At 45.6% G+C, this 13595-nt stretch overlaps 1 protein-coding gene across 7 annotated transcripts in view; it reads right to left on the bottom strand.

Moving 5' to 3' along the window:
- Positions 1–12489, bottom strand: part of LOC140731627 (aldehyde dehydrogenase, dimeric NADP-preferring-like) — a 40301-nt gene extending 27812 nt beyond the window's left edge. For 2 of the 7 annotated variants that reach the window (XM_073053207.1, XM_073053213.1), the window contains exons 1-2: positions 10004–10165; positions 1423–1664 (exon numbers count right to left, since the gene is read on the bottom strand). In XM_073053207.1, coding sequence (XP_072909308.1) covers positions 1423–1584 — 162 coding nt within the window. In that variant the 5' untranslated portion in view covers positions 1585–1664; positions 10004–10165. Of the gene's footprint in view, positions 1–1422; positions 1665–7542; positions 7879–10003; positions 10166–11267; positions 11357–12336 lie in introns of those variants that run through there. The other 5 variants (XM_073053208.1, XM_073053209.1, XM_073053210.1 and 2 more) reach the window with 5 other exon arrangements.
- Positions 12490–13595: the final 1106 nt, after the last annotated feature.

Here is a 13595-nt window from a genome sequence, read left to right as displayed (position 1 = left end):
TTTACATGAACAACGCATGATCTCAGTGGGCTGGGAGGTCTGGACCACATACATGCATATTCTGCATTGTTGTATTTTAATGATATTCTACATGGGTTTGTTGACGTGTACGTGAGGGGACTGGGCTGCGGTGGCGTGGGGGGAGGGGGTTCGCGTGTTGGGACTCTTATTCCGTGAATGTGTTCCTGTGTGTGGCTGTCATCAGTGTGTTTTAGCACCTTGGCCCCATAGTAATGCCGTCCCGTTTGGCCGTATTCATGTATGTGGTTAAATGACAATTAAATTTGAATTGAATTGAAATGTACTGGGGACAATCCACAAGTGTTGCCATATTTCCAGCGCCAGTAGAGCAGAGCCTTTATTAATCCATTTGGAATGTGGGAGGAAACAGAAGCACCCGGAGAAACCCATACTGTGATGGGGAGAATGTACAAATTCCTTACAGGCAGATGTGGGAATCGAACCCCATTCTTACAACGGACACTGTACAGTGATACACCAACCACTACACTTTCAGGAACCCCCCCCCCACCCCCCCAGCTTACTTTCCCCATAAAATTTTAACTTCCCACCTCACTTTCAAGAACTCTAATTCATGTTCACAATATTTATTGTTTATTTATTTATTTCTATTGTTTTGTTCTTTGTGTATTTGCCCAATTTATTGCCTTTTGTCCATCTGTTTGTCGTGGGCAGTTTTTCTTGATTCTATTGTGTTTCTTTGTGTTTACTCTGAATGCCTGCAAGAAAATTAATCTCAGGGTGGTATACACTGACATATCACTTTGGTAGTAAATTTACTTTGAACTTTAATTTTGTGACTTTTTTTACTTAAGTGACTGTAATAACCTCGAACCTTACGACACATCTTGTCAGCCAGAGGCCCGCTCATACATGCACACTGCTCTCAACATCAAAGGCTGGCCAGCTAATTTGCAAATCAGTGCTATGTGTTCCCACCTACATCCTGAACTTTCGTTTTCCCCTCTGTTATCTTTGATGCAGCACCTTCTGGAAATCTGGAAAGTCAGTTTGGTGTTCAGTGTGCTCTCCATAAGGAATGGGGATAGCTTTTTGGTTAGTCAGGGCGTAAACGATTACAGGGAGAAGGCAGGAGAATGGGTTGAGAGGAAAATGGATCAGCCATGATCAAATGGTGGAGACGACTCGATGGGCCAAATGGCAGTTCTGTCTCCATGTCTCACAGACACTAGATATGTTACAAAAGCAACTGACAATCACAGAGTTAGCTCCCTTATGGCATTGATAGGAAGAGTGTGTAAGAGGCAGGAACCACCCTGACATGAACAGACCGGAGAGCGGGGAGCCATTAGGTGGATCAGCCTATTCGGAACTACTGAAGGACACAGGGGAGGAGGGGCTTTGAGACTCCGATCACACATCAAGAACGTTGTTTCCAACCTTGTGCAAGTCCTTGTAGATCGCCTCTGAGATTTGATCCTTCTTTTCGGCCAGCATCGTCTCCAGAGCCTTCAGCTGCTGAATGCGGAATTCCAGCGGCCGGGTTTTGCCCCGGTTAAATGCGGCTCGGGCACCAGCTACCACGGGCTTAATCCGATCCATGATGTGCCAAGCTCGCGCAGAGCAACAGCAAGGTGTCTCCTCGAAGGTACCACGGACACAGAGCAGAGCCTAGATAAAATCTGGACAGACGACAGGTTGTGTGTTAGATTCTGTTGCAAAACTGCGTTAATGATTCAGTAAGTGACAAAATTATAGAATCGCAATAACACAGGCAGCACAGAAACAGACCCTTTGGCCCATCTGGTCCATGCTAGCCTCAGCATTCTCCCTGCTAGTCCCAGTTGCCCAAGTCCAGCCCGTAACTCTCCAAGACCCTCCGTTCCCTGTACCTATACAACTGCCTCTTTAAAAGTGCAGTTACACCCACGAGGACCCTTCATCTGGCAGCTCACTACCCTGTGCGTCAAGAGGTTACCTCTCAGGTGACCTTTAAACCTCTCCTCTCTTACTGTGCCCTCTCATTTTGTACTCCCCAACTCTGCAGAAAAAGACTACGACCATCCACCTCATGATTTTAAACATCTATGAGGTGCCCTCTCATTCTCCTACATTCAAAGGAATTAAGATCCAGCACGGCCAACCTCGCCCTCTAGTCCAGGGATCATCCTTAGAAATCATAAAACTTGAGCAGGTCCGCAGATGCTGAAAATCCAGAGCAAAGCACACAAGATGCTGGAGGAACTCAGCAGGTCAGGCAGTCCCTATGGAAATGAATCAACAGTCGACGTTTCAGGCCGAGACCCTTCATCAGGTCTGGAAAGGAGGGGGGGAAGACACCAGAAGGTGTGGGGAGGGGAAGGAGGATAGCTGGAAGGTGATAGGTGAAGTCTGGTAGGTAGGTACAGTAAAGGGCTGGAGAGGAAGGAATCTGATTGGAGAGAAGAGTGGACCATAGGAGGAAGGGAAGGAGGAGGGGACCCTGAAGGAGAGGAGGCAAGAGGCGGAGTGGGGAATTGGAGGCTACCCAGACGGAATACAAGGTGTTGCTCCTCCACCCTGAGGGTGGCTTCATCTTGGCACAAGTAGAGGCCATGGACGGACATCTCAGAACAGGAACTAAAATGTTTGGCCACCAAAAAGTTCTGCTTTTGGTGGATCATCGTTGGAAGTCTCCTCTACACCCTCTCCAGCTTGACAATGTCTTTCCTGTACAAGGTGAATTGGACTACACAATACTCCAAGTGTGGCCTCGGCAACAACATACACTACTGCAACATAGTGTTTCTACTCTTAAACCCACTGGATCCTTAAGGTTGTCATGGCCAGGGAAGTCAGTGGGGAAAAGCTCCCACTACTTATTAAATGCTCCCAACTGTGTGCACCTCAGATAGCCTCTGGCAACCAAGTCCAGAATCTGCCCTTCACGTGTAGCTTAGTGACAAACCCCTGCAGAACTGTTTCTACTGACAGGAGAAGGGGCAAAAGCAGGTTACTGGCACCTTAAAGCCAGTCATTTCAGGCAGATGGGGCTCGTAGGCCATGGTTGGCAGTTCATCTTGGAGAAGAAAAACTCTTAGCTTAAACCTTCACTGCCTTGTGGCTCTACCCACTCACGAGGAAGGCTTCAGGAGTAAACCCCGAGGGAAAAATCCAGAGCTGGAATCCCTACGTTGAGTTCAACACTGACCGGCAACCCCTGTGACGCTGCTGGTGCCAAACTGTATCAGTCTCTGCCATTCCTTCAGGCTCATCAGATGCGTGGAGAGGGAAGCTTGCTACATGGGTAACAGTTTGCTCTCCGTATCGTACTGCTAAAGCTTGCATCTTACACACTGAGACACAACATCCATGGTCAACCCTGACCAATGGAAGCCTCGCCTCACCTTACTAAACCTATTGCCCTGAATGATTGTGAAAGGCTGAACAGCTTCTTCAACCCCCTCCCCTGCCTATTTGTGCGGCTGTTCTCAGCAAACTGTGCCTCTACTCCCGGGTCTCTCCGTTCCACAATAAATCAGTGCCAAGCCATTCCCTGTAGTAGAAGTCTTACTCTGGTTTGAATGTCCAGCTTCCGTCACCTCACGCTTAACCAGGCTGAACTCCATACGTCATTCCTCAGCCCATCTCCCTAACTGATCGAGATCTCTTTGCAACTCATTGTAACCCGTTTCATTCTCAATAAGACCCCTAATCAGTGTCATCAGCAAACGTGCATATCAGAAACATAATACGGTTTGATATCACTGGTATATGTCGTGAAATTTGTTAACTTTACAGCAGCAGTACATGATACATAGAGGAAAAAAAAGGGGGGGGTGTAAGCCACACGCTAACTTGAGACATGAGAGCTGACCGACCATTAGTAGAGCAGGCACTTTCAAAAAAGGATGAGGACCTGCAACTGAGGAAGAACCACAGCTCTGCAGGCGGTGAGCACGCGGCGTCACGACATGTCTGAAACTCGGCAGTCTCGTGCAACCTTACCAACCAGACCGACAGTATTGGGGACGCATAAATTAGCAACCAGGGTGCCCAGCAGAACAAGTCAGCTGGTAAGTCAGGTGCACTCAATTTTCTCTACAGATCTACGGAAATCAGGTTGCACAATGATACAGTGCTGGCTGGAACCAATCAGTGAACCTGCCGACCAAAGGATTCCTCTTGAGGTGTTCAAAGCGACCTTGGCCTCATACGTGCGGTCAAGAACCATCTTTGGGAATTATGAGACCTTACATGATTGGTCAACCGCACTAACTAAAGGTAGCTTGCCAAACACCAGTTCTATCCCAACTAACATTCAGATTCCAGTCTGAATCCTTGTCAACATGATTTTCACTGTTGTGATCATCTTCATCGTCGCCTCACTGTTCCACTGCATGCCACTACCGTCGCTCCATCCGTGTCAACCCGCTGTTGTCATCAATATCTGATAGGCATTCCCAGTTTGTGTTCATTTTTAATTTAGCCTCATTAATGATGGATAAATACGTTCAATGCAATCTCTATGAGTCTGAAGGCAGTGAAGCCTTGAATTCCAATCCTTCAAAGAAACAAACTACTGAAAGTGCGTCAATACGATGTTACATACTGGAGTATGGTTTTATTCCATTCCTGTCACATCAGTCTTATTAATAATACTGTACTGTCTAATGAAGCCATGAAATCAACAAGATTGCAGGAACACTTCCGTAAAAGACACCCTGAAAAGGCTACTTATGGTATTACTCAGTTCCAGAGGATGAAAGAGGCATTTGAAAAGTATTGCACACCAGAGTCATTTGCCAAGAAAGCTAAAAATAGCCTTGATAGCCCTATTGTTACTTCTTATAACATTTCCAAAATGATAGCAAAGTGTGGAAAATCTCACACAATTGGTGAAAGATCAATAATGTCTGCTGTATCAAAAGTGCTCACTACTGTTCTCAAAATGGATACCAGTATTTTAAAATCAATTCCTCGGAGTAGTAACTCTGGAGCTCCTCATATTGATGAAATGACTGAAGACATTGATTATCAACAATACACAGAGCTACAAACAACAGGATCTACAATATCACTAGATGAGTCAACTGTGTGAGACAACAAGGCATTGTTAATGACATATGTATGGTTTATCAAAAATTGAAAAGTTTATGAAGAGATTCTCTTGTAAAAAGTTAAAAACAACTATCAACGTAGATTCAATCTACAGCAAGCTCAAAAAGTATACTGAGGATTCAAGTATTCTGATTAGGAACATAACTTCTTTTGCAACAGATGGAGCACCATTTATGACATGTCACCATGCTGGTTTAGAGGCATTTATGAAAAAATAATTCCAAGTCTGTTTGAGTCCATTGTGTAATTAATCGTCAACATCTTGCAGCCAAAAACTCAGCCAGTGACTTTTTTCAAGCATGACTCTTGTAATATCCACTATCAACAAAATTAAATTTAATCTCTCAAATAGCAGAATATTTCGCCAATTATGCCGAGGAAGAGTTTGAATTCGTCACACTGAAGTGCAAGGAAGAGTTCGTCACACTGAACCCTCATTGGCTGTCAAAAGGCTGCTGTTTAAAACATTTCTTTGACCTTTCAGATACTGTGGTTGAACTTTTGCTCAAAGTCAACAAGAGCTTGGGAAACAAAACTGAACTTCTACGTGGAGATGTGGCATAACTAGCCGATCTGTATGACAAAATGAACACTCTAAATATGAAACTGAAGGGTGAGAATTTCAATTTAATCCATGAAAAAAGCACAGAGTCCACTTTCAGTCGGAAAATTATGAAGAATGTTCTCATAGTTTCTATGGTAAGTATGGCACTTTCTTCCACAGACGATTACCTTGCCTGCTGTCTCACGGCTGGCTCGGTCTACATTCTCACCACCCCCTACTCCTGGCACTCCTCTGCCACCTGTCCCACACCCCTCCCGTGGCACTCCACCCTCACCATCCCCAACATCCTTTGCTCCCACCAGATTTACAGACTCGCTCTCCACTCCACATTCACAAATACAGTACTGTGCAAATGTCTTGGGCACCCTCGCTATATATACATGTTTAAAACTTCTGCACAGTACTCTACAGCTAAATGCAAGAAAATTCCTTAGGGAACAAGGTGAAAGACACAGTACACACTGTACAGCGCGCAATAATACTAACGGATAAAGAAAAAGTATTCCACAGATGGATGACTGGCTAATGCTCATTGACAACAGGAACCCGCACCACCTCGTGGCAAGTGCGTTGCCTCAAAAGCAGCACATATCTAACAATATCCAGGGAGTTAACTGTTGCTGATAAACCAACTCGTCCGGGAAAGTACAGGCTCTGCATCTGGCACGGTGCGAGTTAGTGGAGGCTCTGCCTCATGCCTCCAGAGATCCAGGTACAATCCTGATCTCGGGGGCAGCACGCGTGGGATTTTTTCACATTCTCCGTGCGGGTGCCACAGCTTCCTCCCACATCCCACAGACATGCAGACTGGTGGGTTAATAGGCTGGCATAAGTTACCCTCGGTGTGTACGAGTGGTAAAATCTATGGGCGGTTGAAAGATTAAATGTGTTATATTAGGACGTGTAATAAAAGCCCAGACCATAAGATATAGGAGCAGAATTAGGCCATTTAGCCCATCGAGGCTGCTCTGCCATTTCATCACGGCTGATCCAATTTTCCTCTTAGCCTTCTCCCCGTATCCATGCCCTGACCAATCAAGAATCTATCAACCTCCGCCTTAAATATACATGAAGACTTGGCCTCCACAGAATTCTGCAGATTCACCACCATCTGGCTAAAGAAATTCCTCATCGCCATTCTAAAAGGACAGCCACCTATTCTGAGGCTGTGTCCACTGGTCTTAGACTCTCCACTATAGGAAATATCCTCTCCACATCCACTCTATCGAGGCCTTTTACCAGTCAATAGGTTTCAATGAGGTCACCCTTCATTCACTCTTTTGAATTCCAGCAAATCCAGGCCCAGAGCCATCAGACACTCTTCACATAACAAGCTATTCAATCCTGGAATCATTTTCGTGAACCTCCTTTGAACCCTCTCCAGTTTCAGCACATCCTTTCTAAGATAAAGGGCCCAAACCTGCTCACAGTACTCCCAGTGAGGCCTCACCAGTGCTTTATAAAGTCTCAACTTTATATCCTTGCTTTTACTGTATATTCTAGTCTTCTTGAAATGAATGCTAACATTGCATTTTTACAATTTGTTACGTACCCCGTAACTGGGTGTCTAACCAGCAGAGAAAGAAGAATTTGTTGGAGTCTGGTGGTACTAAATGTGTTTATTAATAAAAAAATAAGCAAAACCATATCAATAATGCAAATATACATATAAAACAAGTTAGCAGTAATAAACCTAAAAGTGTAGGAAAAATAATAATCAATAATAAACAAGCTCTATCGATGTCTAGGGGTAAATAAATTGTCATAGAAAAGTATAAAGTTCAGGTCAGTTCATGAGTGCTGATGTAGATATAGTTGTTGTATTGTAGTCGTTGGAGAGAGAGAGAGAGAGAGAGAGAGAGAGAGCGAGATGTAGCAGCTACAGTCAGGCAAACCTTTCTTTGCTTTCTTAATCCGTCATATCGGTGTGGTCATTCAGTTATGACCTCTCCGTCCTTCTGCTAGACTGTTCTTCTGTGGTGGACTCGTCACTCTGGCATGAGTGGACACACACACAAGTCCCCACCGGCCCTGCGTTAACACCGATAGCCTTAATGACCGACCTCCTGGTTCGGTCTTCGAAGCCCCCACCTTTCTTGTGGGTTCCAACACTCAATCAGTGTCCACTGGTGTGTCTGAAGGGTGTCTCTCCAGACCTGTCTTTTATCCCCACTCACGGGGTCTCAGCTATTCATCACTCCTGAATGACTGTGTCCATCAAATAAGGCCACTCCTTCAGTCCACTGAGGAATGTTTATGAGCAAACTATTGTCTTTGCAGCGAAACAGTAAATAATTTAAAAAGGAGTCACAATATGGTTAATCAGCAATTTCCCCCTCTCTCTTATCTGTCGCCGATGTTCTTGCTTGTTTTTCCGTCTCTCTTTCTCATGGTCAGCATAGCAACAGTAATAGTTCGTGTTTCTCATGGTTAACTCTGTACCCTTCCTCACAACCTCAAGCTGCAAATTAACCTGTAGGGAATCCTGCACAAGGACTCCCAAGTCCCTTTGCGTCTCCATTTTTTTTTGTATTTTGGCTCCATTTAGAAAATAGTCAACCCTTTCATTTCTTCTACCAGAGTGCATGGCCTTACACTTCCCGATCAGTACTTTGAAGTTCATCAAACAAACATTTCCATAAGATGTATTTCAGACATTGTACATATATATCATATAATCATATATATCACAAATCTCCACAAAGTATTTATCTGGGGTATACACTTATAGAAAAGAGTGGAAAGAAAAAAACAAGCAAAAGGAAAGAACTGTCTCTCTCCAGACAAGATGTTGGTGAGGGCTAACCAGTATTATACGCAATTTCTGTTCACCTACCTCCAGGAAAGATATTAATAAGATTGAAAGAGTGCAGAGAAGATTTACAAGGCTGTTGCTGAGACTTGAGAACCTGACTTATAGGGAAAGTTTGAATAGGGTTAGGACTTTATACACTGGAGCATAGGAAAATGAGGGGGGGATTTGTTGGAATTATACAAGATTATGAGGGGTACAGATAGGGTAAATGCAAGCAGGCTTTTTCCACTGAGTTGGGTGAGACTTGGTTAAGGGTGAAGTGTGAAATTTGTAATTTAATTTTGTTTAGAGAGACAGTGAGAAACAGGCCCTTCTAGCTCAACAATGAGCTTGGACGGGAGGGGTATGGTCCACGTGCAGGTCAGTGGCACTGGGCAGAGTAATGGCTCACCATGGACTAGATGGGCCAAAGGGCCTGTTTCTGTGCGGTGGTGCTCCATGATTATGACCCCCCCCTCCCTACTCTTTCGCATTTAGATGCCCCTGTCTTGTGGCACTTCTCAATGCTGCGGCCATGCCCTCCCTGAGAACACGATGCTTAAGCAAACGTGGAAAAATTTCAAAACAAGTCAAAGAGCAATATATGAAAATTAAAACGTCTAATCAACCTTGGCTTCAGTTATTGAACAAAAAACCAAATAAACAAAGAAAATAAAATTAAATATGCTGTAACCGTGATTAATATTTGCCATGACAGCAGAAATGGAGAAATCTTGGTACTGGACTAGAATTACGAATTCTTATCAGGTGCAGCTCAGCAAAGCTTCCACATCGAAGCTTGTGGGGACAAAAGGGCACAATAATATCACAGGAAGGTGCTGAGAAAAAAAAAACAGATAAAAGGGAAAACCTTTGGCCGGGGAGAGCACACAAACTGGAAAACAGCAGTGAACGCTGCCAACCTCACTGATATCCATGAAGAAACATGGAAAATCTTTCCCTCCCCCGTCCGAACAAATACGACAGTGCTCTCCAGGAAATGAGGCAGCTCCTAATCACTTGTCGAGCTACCTTCAAAATTCAAAGTGAACTTATTTTCCAACTATGTACAAGTCACCAGATACGACCTTGAAATTTCTTCCAGGCATTCTCAGTAAAAGAAATAGAATAGAATTAATTAAAAACTAGAAAGACTGACAAACAACCAATGTGAAAAAGAGAAAACAAATGCCAAATACAAAAAAAAAGATTGATAACATGAGTTGTAAAGTCCTTGCAAGAGAGCACATAAGTTTTGAAATCAGTTCAGTGTTGAGGTGAGTAAAGTTATCCTCACTGGTTCATATGCCTGATGGTTGAAGAGTATTAACCATTCCTGAACCTGTTGGTGTGGGACCTGAAGCTGATCTTGGTCTGTTTCAGCAAGATGGTGACACATTCATTGAACTTTGACTGTCACTCCTGTGCATCTGTTAAATTTGGAACTTAAAATGAAGAGAACTTAATAAAGCTTGGAAAGCTATAACATAATTTCATTAAAATTTGAGGGGAATGAAAGATGAGAGAGAAAAAAAATCACAGACACCAAAAAAATGTCTCACCTTACACATCAACACTCCCTACTCCATAATGAAACCAAGTTTGCAAGCTTCATCTCAAAGCCATCAAGTAATATTGGTCAACACGCACCGAATGTTGGAGAAATTCAGCAAGTCAGGCAGCATTCAGGGAAAGGAATAAACAATCGAGATCATTCACCAGGGCTGGAAAGGAATGAGGAAGAGGCTGGATTAAGAAAATGGGGGAGGAGAACAAGCTGGCAGGTGATTGGTGAAACGGGGTGAGAGAGGAGGGATGAAGCGAGAAGTCAGGAGGTAATAGGTGGAAGAGTTAAAGGCCTACAGGAAATTTCAAAGCATCTTAGTTTTATGAGATCGACATCTCATGTTGTTACAACCTCCCCTGAGTTTGATCTCCCTGTGGTGAAAACATCTCTACATCTACCCTGTCAAGGGTGCATAGTAGGATATTAATGAATGCCTCTTAATGAAATTTCACAACACATGCCAGTGATAATAAACTCCAATGCCTGTGCACAATTTCTTTAACAGAAGGTAACCATCAAACATTAGTTACTAGGTGAACTTGGCAGAACATTGTCCTTGTGCAGGAAGGATAGAGACTGGGGCCCAACTGCACTTATCCTGTTCAACGTCCATCTGCTCTCTCTCACACTGACAGCAATGTATGATCTGGCTCATGCTTACTCTTACACTTACACACGCACACACACACACTTTCCCTAAACTCCCTCCCTCAAACATTCTTATCTTGGCTTTCTCTTCTCCAAGGACAATAAACCTAGCCGATCTTCAGCGGCAGGTTGCTATCGATGCAATGCTCCTCAGACAGGATGAAGAGATCATTACTCCCCAATGCCATTCGGCTTTACAATTCAACCGCCAGGGGCAAGATATGTTAAAGTGTCGGGGTTAGGACTGAGCTTAAGTTACCATTCAATGTATTTTAGTAAACTATTTAAGAACTTTTTAAAAGCTATTTATTAATGCTTTTTGAGAGGGTGATTTTAGATGCATATCATATTTATACTGAGTTAAGTATTGTATGTAATTAGTTTTGCTACAATAAGTGTATGGGACATTGGAAAAAATGTTGAATTTCCCCATGGGGATGAATAAAGTATCTATCAATCTATCTATCTATCTAGCCTCTCCTTCCCCGCATGGCCACTCTCTCTCTCTCTGCTGATCAACCTCTCTCCCCTCAACCCACGGCGTTCCTATTCCCCACCCCCAACCAATACCAGCCCTTTCTCCAAATCCAACCCAACATCCACGCACTTACCCCCTCCAATCCTGAGCTCTTGTTCCTCCAGGGAATGACCCAATTCTCCCGCTCCTCTCCATTCATTCCCCTCTCCACCACCTTCCTCTCCCTTCCTCTCCTCCTCGTCCCCTCCCCTCACCTCTCCCCAGATCCCATCCCTTCTCCTCTCCACATCCCCTCCCTGTCCGGTTACGTCCCCTCCCATATCCCCCGTCCCTCCCATCCCCTCTCCCTCATCCCTCTCCTCCATCCCTCCCTCCCCTCTCCCTCATCCCTCTCCTCCATCCCTCCCTCTCCTCTCCCTCATCCCTCCCTCTCCTCTCCCTCATCCCTCTCCTTCATCCCCCCCTCTCCTCTCCCTCATCCCTCTCCTCCATCCCTCCCTCCCCTCTCCCTCATCCCTCCCTCCCCTCTCCCTCATCCCTCTCCTCCATCCCTCCCTCCCCTCTCCCTCATCCCTCTCCTCCATCCCTCCCTCCCCTCTCCCTCATCCCTCTCCTCCATCCCTCCCTCTCCTCCATCCCTCCCTCCCCTCTCCCTCATCCCTCCCTCTCCTCTCCCTCATCCCTCTCCTCCATCCCTCCCTCCCCTCTCCCTCATCCCTCTCCTCCATCCCTCCCTCTCCTCTCCCTCATCCCTCTCCTCCATCCCTCCCTCTCCCTCATCCCTCTCCTCCATCCCTCCCTCCCCTCTCCCTCATCCCTCCCTCTCCTCTCCCTCATCCCTCTCCTCCATCCCTCCCTCCCCTCTCCCTCATCCCTCTCCTCCATCCCTCCCTCTCCTCTCCCTCATCCCTCTCCTCCATCCCTCCCTCTCCCTCATCCCTCTCCTCCATCCCTCCCTCCCCTCTCCCTCATCCCTCCCTCTCCTCTCCCTCATCCCTCCCTCTCCTCTCCCTCATCCCTCTCCTCCATCCCCTCTCCCTCTCCTCCATCCCTCCCTCATCCCTCTCCTCCATCCCTCCCTCCCCTCTCCCTCATCCCTCCCTCTCCTCTCCCTCATCCCTCTCCTCCATCCCTCCCTCTCCTCTCCCTCATCCCTCCCTCTCCTCTCCCTCATCCCTCCCTCTCCTCTCCGCGCTCCTTACTTCCGTGCTCCTTACTTCCGTACCGACTTAATGCAGCCGTCAGGGTTGCGTTCCGGCGGCCGGCGAGGGACAAACCAACAGCGACTCAAAACGCGACCGCGATCACTGGTGTTGCTGTGAATGTGCCTCAACTCGGCGCCTCCCACTCTTCTCCGTGGTCTTCACGTGTGGAAATTAATGCACATTTACCTGACAAAACTTAGCGAGACTTTGATTTTTTTTTATACCGACCTCAACGTTTTTTGTAATAAACCTTCCTTTTCCAAATAAACCATAAGGAAGCCTTAGATAACCGGCAGCAGCCGTTTGGGATCACGGTTTTAGGAGGGTTAACATAGAACAGTGATGATTTTATTGTCAAATTCACATGTATATTGCACAGGTGCAATGAAAAACTTAGTTGCACCAGAAGCTCATAATGTTAGAGAGACAGCATACAGGAAGACAGCGTAACTTATTCAAGAAAAGACTACTAGAATTTTTAAAAAGTCCATTGTACTGCAGAGCTGCTATTAAAGTTTCTTTATATTTTTTACTGACATTCAGTACAGAGTAGGCCCTTCTGACCTTTTGAGCTACGCCACCCACAAATCCCCAATTAAATCCTCGCCTAATCACAGGACAATTTACAATGACCAATTAACCGGAATGTCTTTGGACTGTGGAAGGAAACCCTCGGGGTCAAGGGGAGAAAGTACAAACTCCTTACAGGGAGCACGGGAATTGAACCCAGGTCGCTGGTACTGTAAGGCATTGCGCCATGGGGACGGGATGGTTGAAGGGTGTGGTGAACTACATATACCTGTCTGGACTGCTCCTGTGGCTCCTCCCACAGACCCCTGTATAAAGGCAGTTGAGGCCTGAGCCCGGCCTCATTCTCCAGGATGTAGTGTTGTTCATTCTTCCAGTCAATAAAAGCCGATATCTTGCTTCTTACGCCTCAGAGTGAGTTATTGATGGTGCATCAAAGGGAAGTAGCTTTTCCTCAGTCTGGTGGAGAGGGACTTCAGGGCTGTGTATCACCAGCCTGATGGTCATAGAATGCTACAGCACAGAGCCAGACACTTAGGAGAGGGGAGGGGAGGAGGGTGGGAGAGTAGGGTGAGAGGGAGAGGGGGTGAGAGAGAGAAAAAAACTTTGCTGTTTAAAATAAAAACTCAGCTGATTAGTAAGTTAAGCTTGTTCAATTAGCCAATGGAATTTGTCTTAACTTTTTTGCCAATAAGATGCCCCAGAAAAAAAGGGGTCAGCGGGGTAGA

The sequence above is a fragment of the Hemitrygon akajei genome, chromosome 8 (assembly GCF_048418815.1).
Source record: "Hemitrygon akajei chromosome 8, sHemAka1.3, whole genome shotgun sequence".
NCBI classification, from domain to species: Eukaryota; Metazoa; Chordata; class Chondrichthyes; order Myliobatiformes; family Dasyatidae; genus Hemitrygon; species Hemitrygon akajei.
Note: the sequence above shows the minus strand (reverse complement) of the source record. Positions and strands in the feature narration are given on the sequence as shown.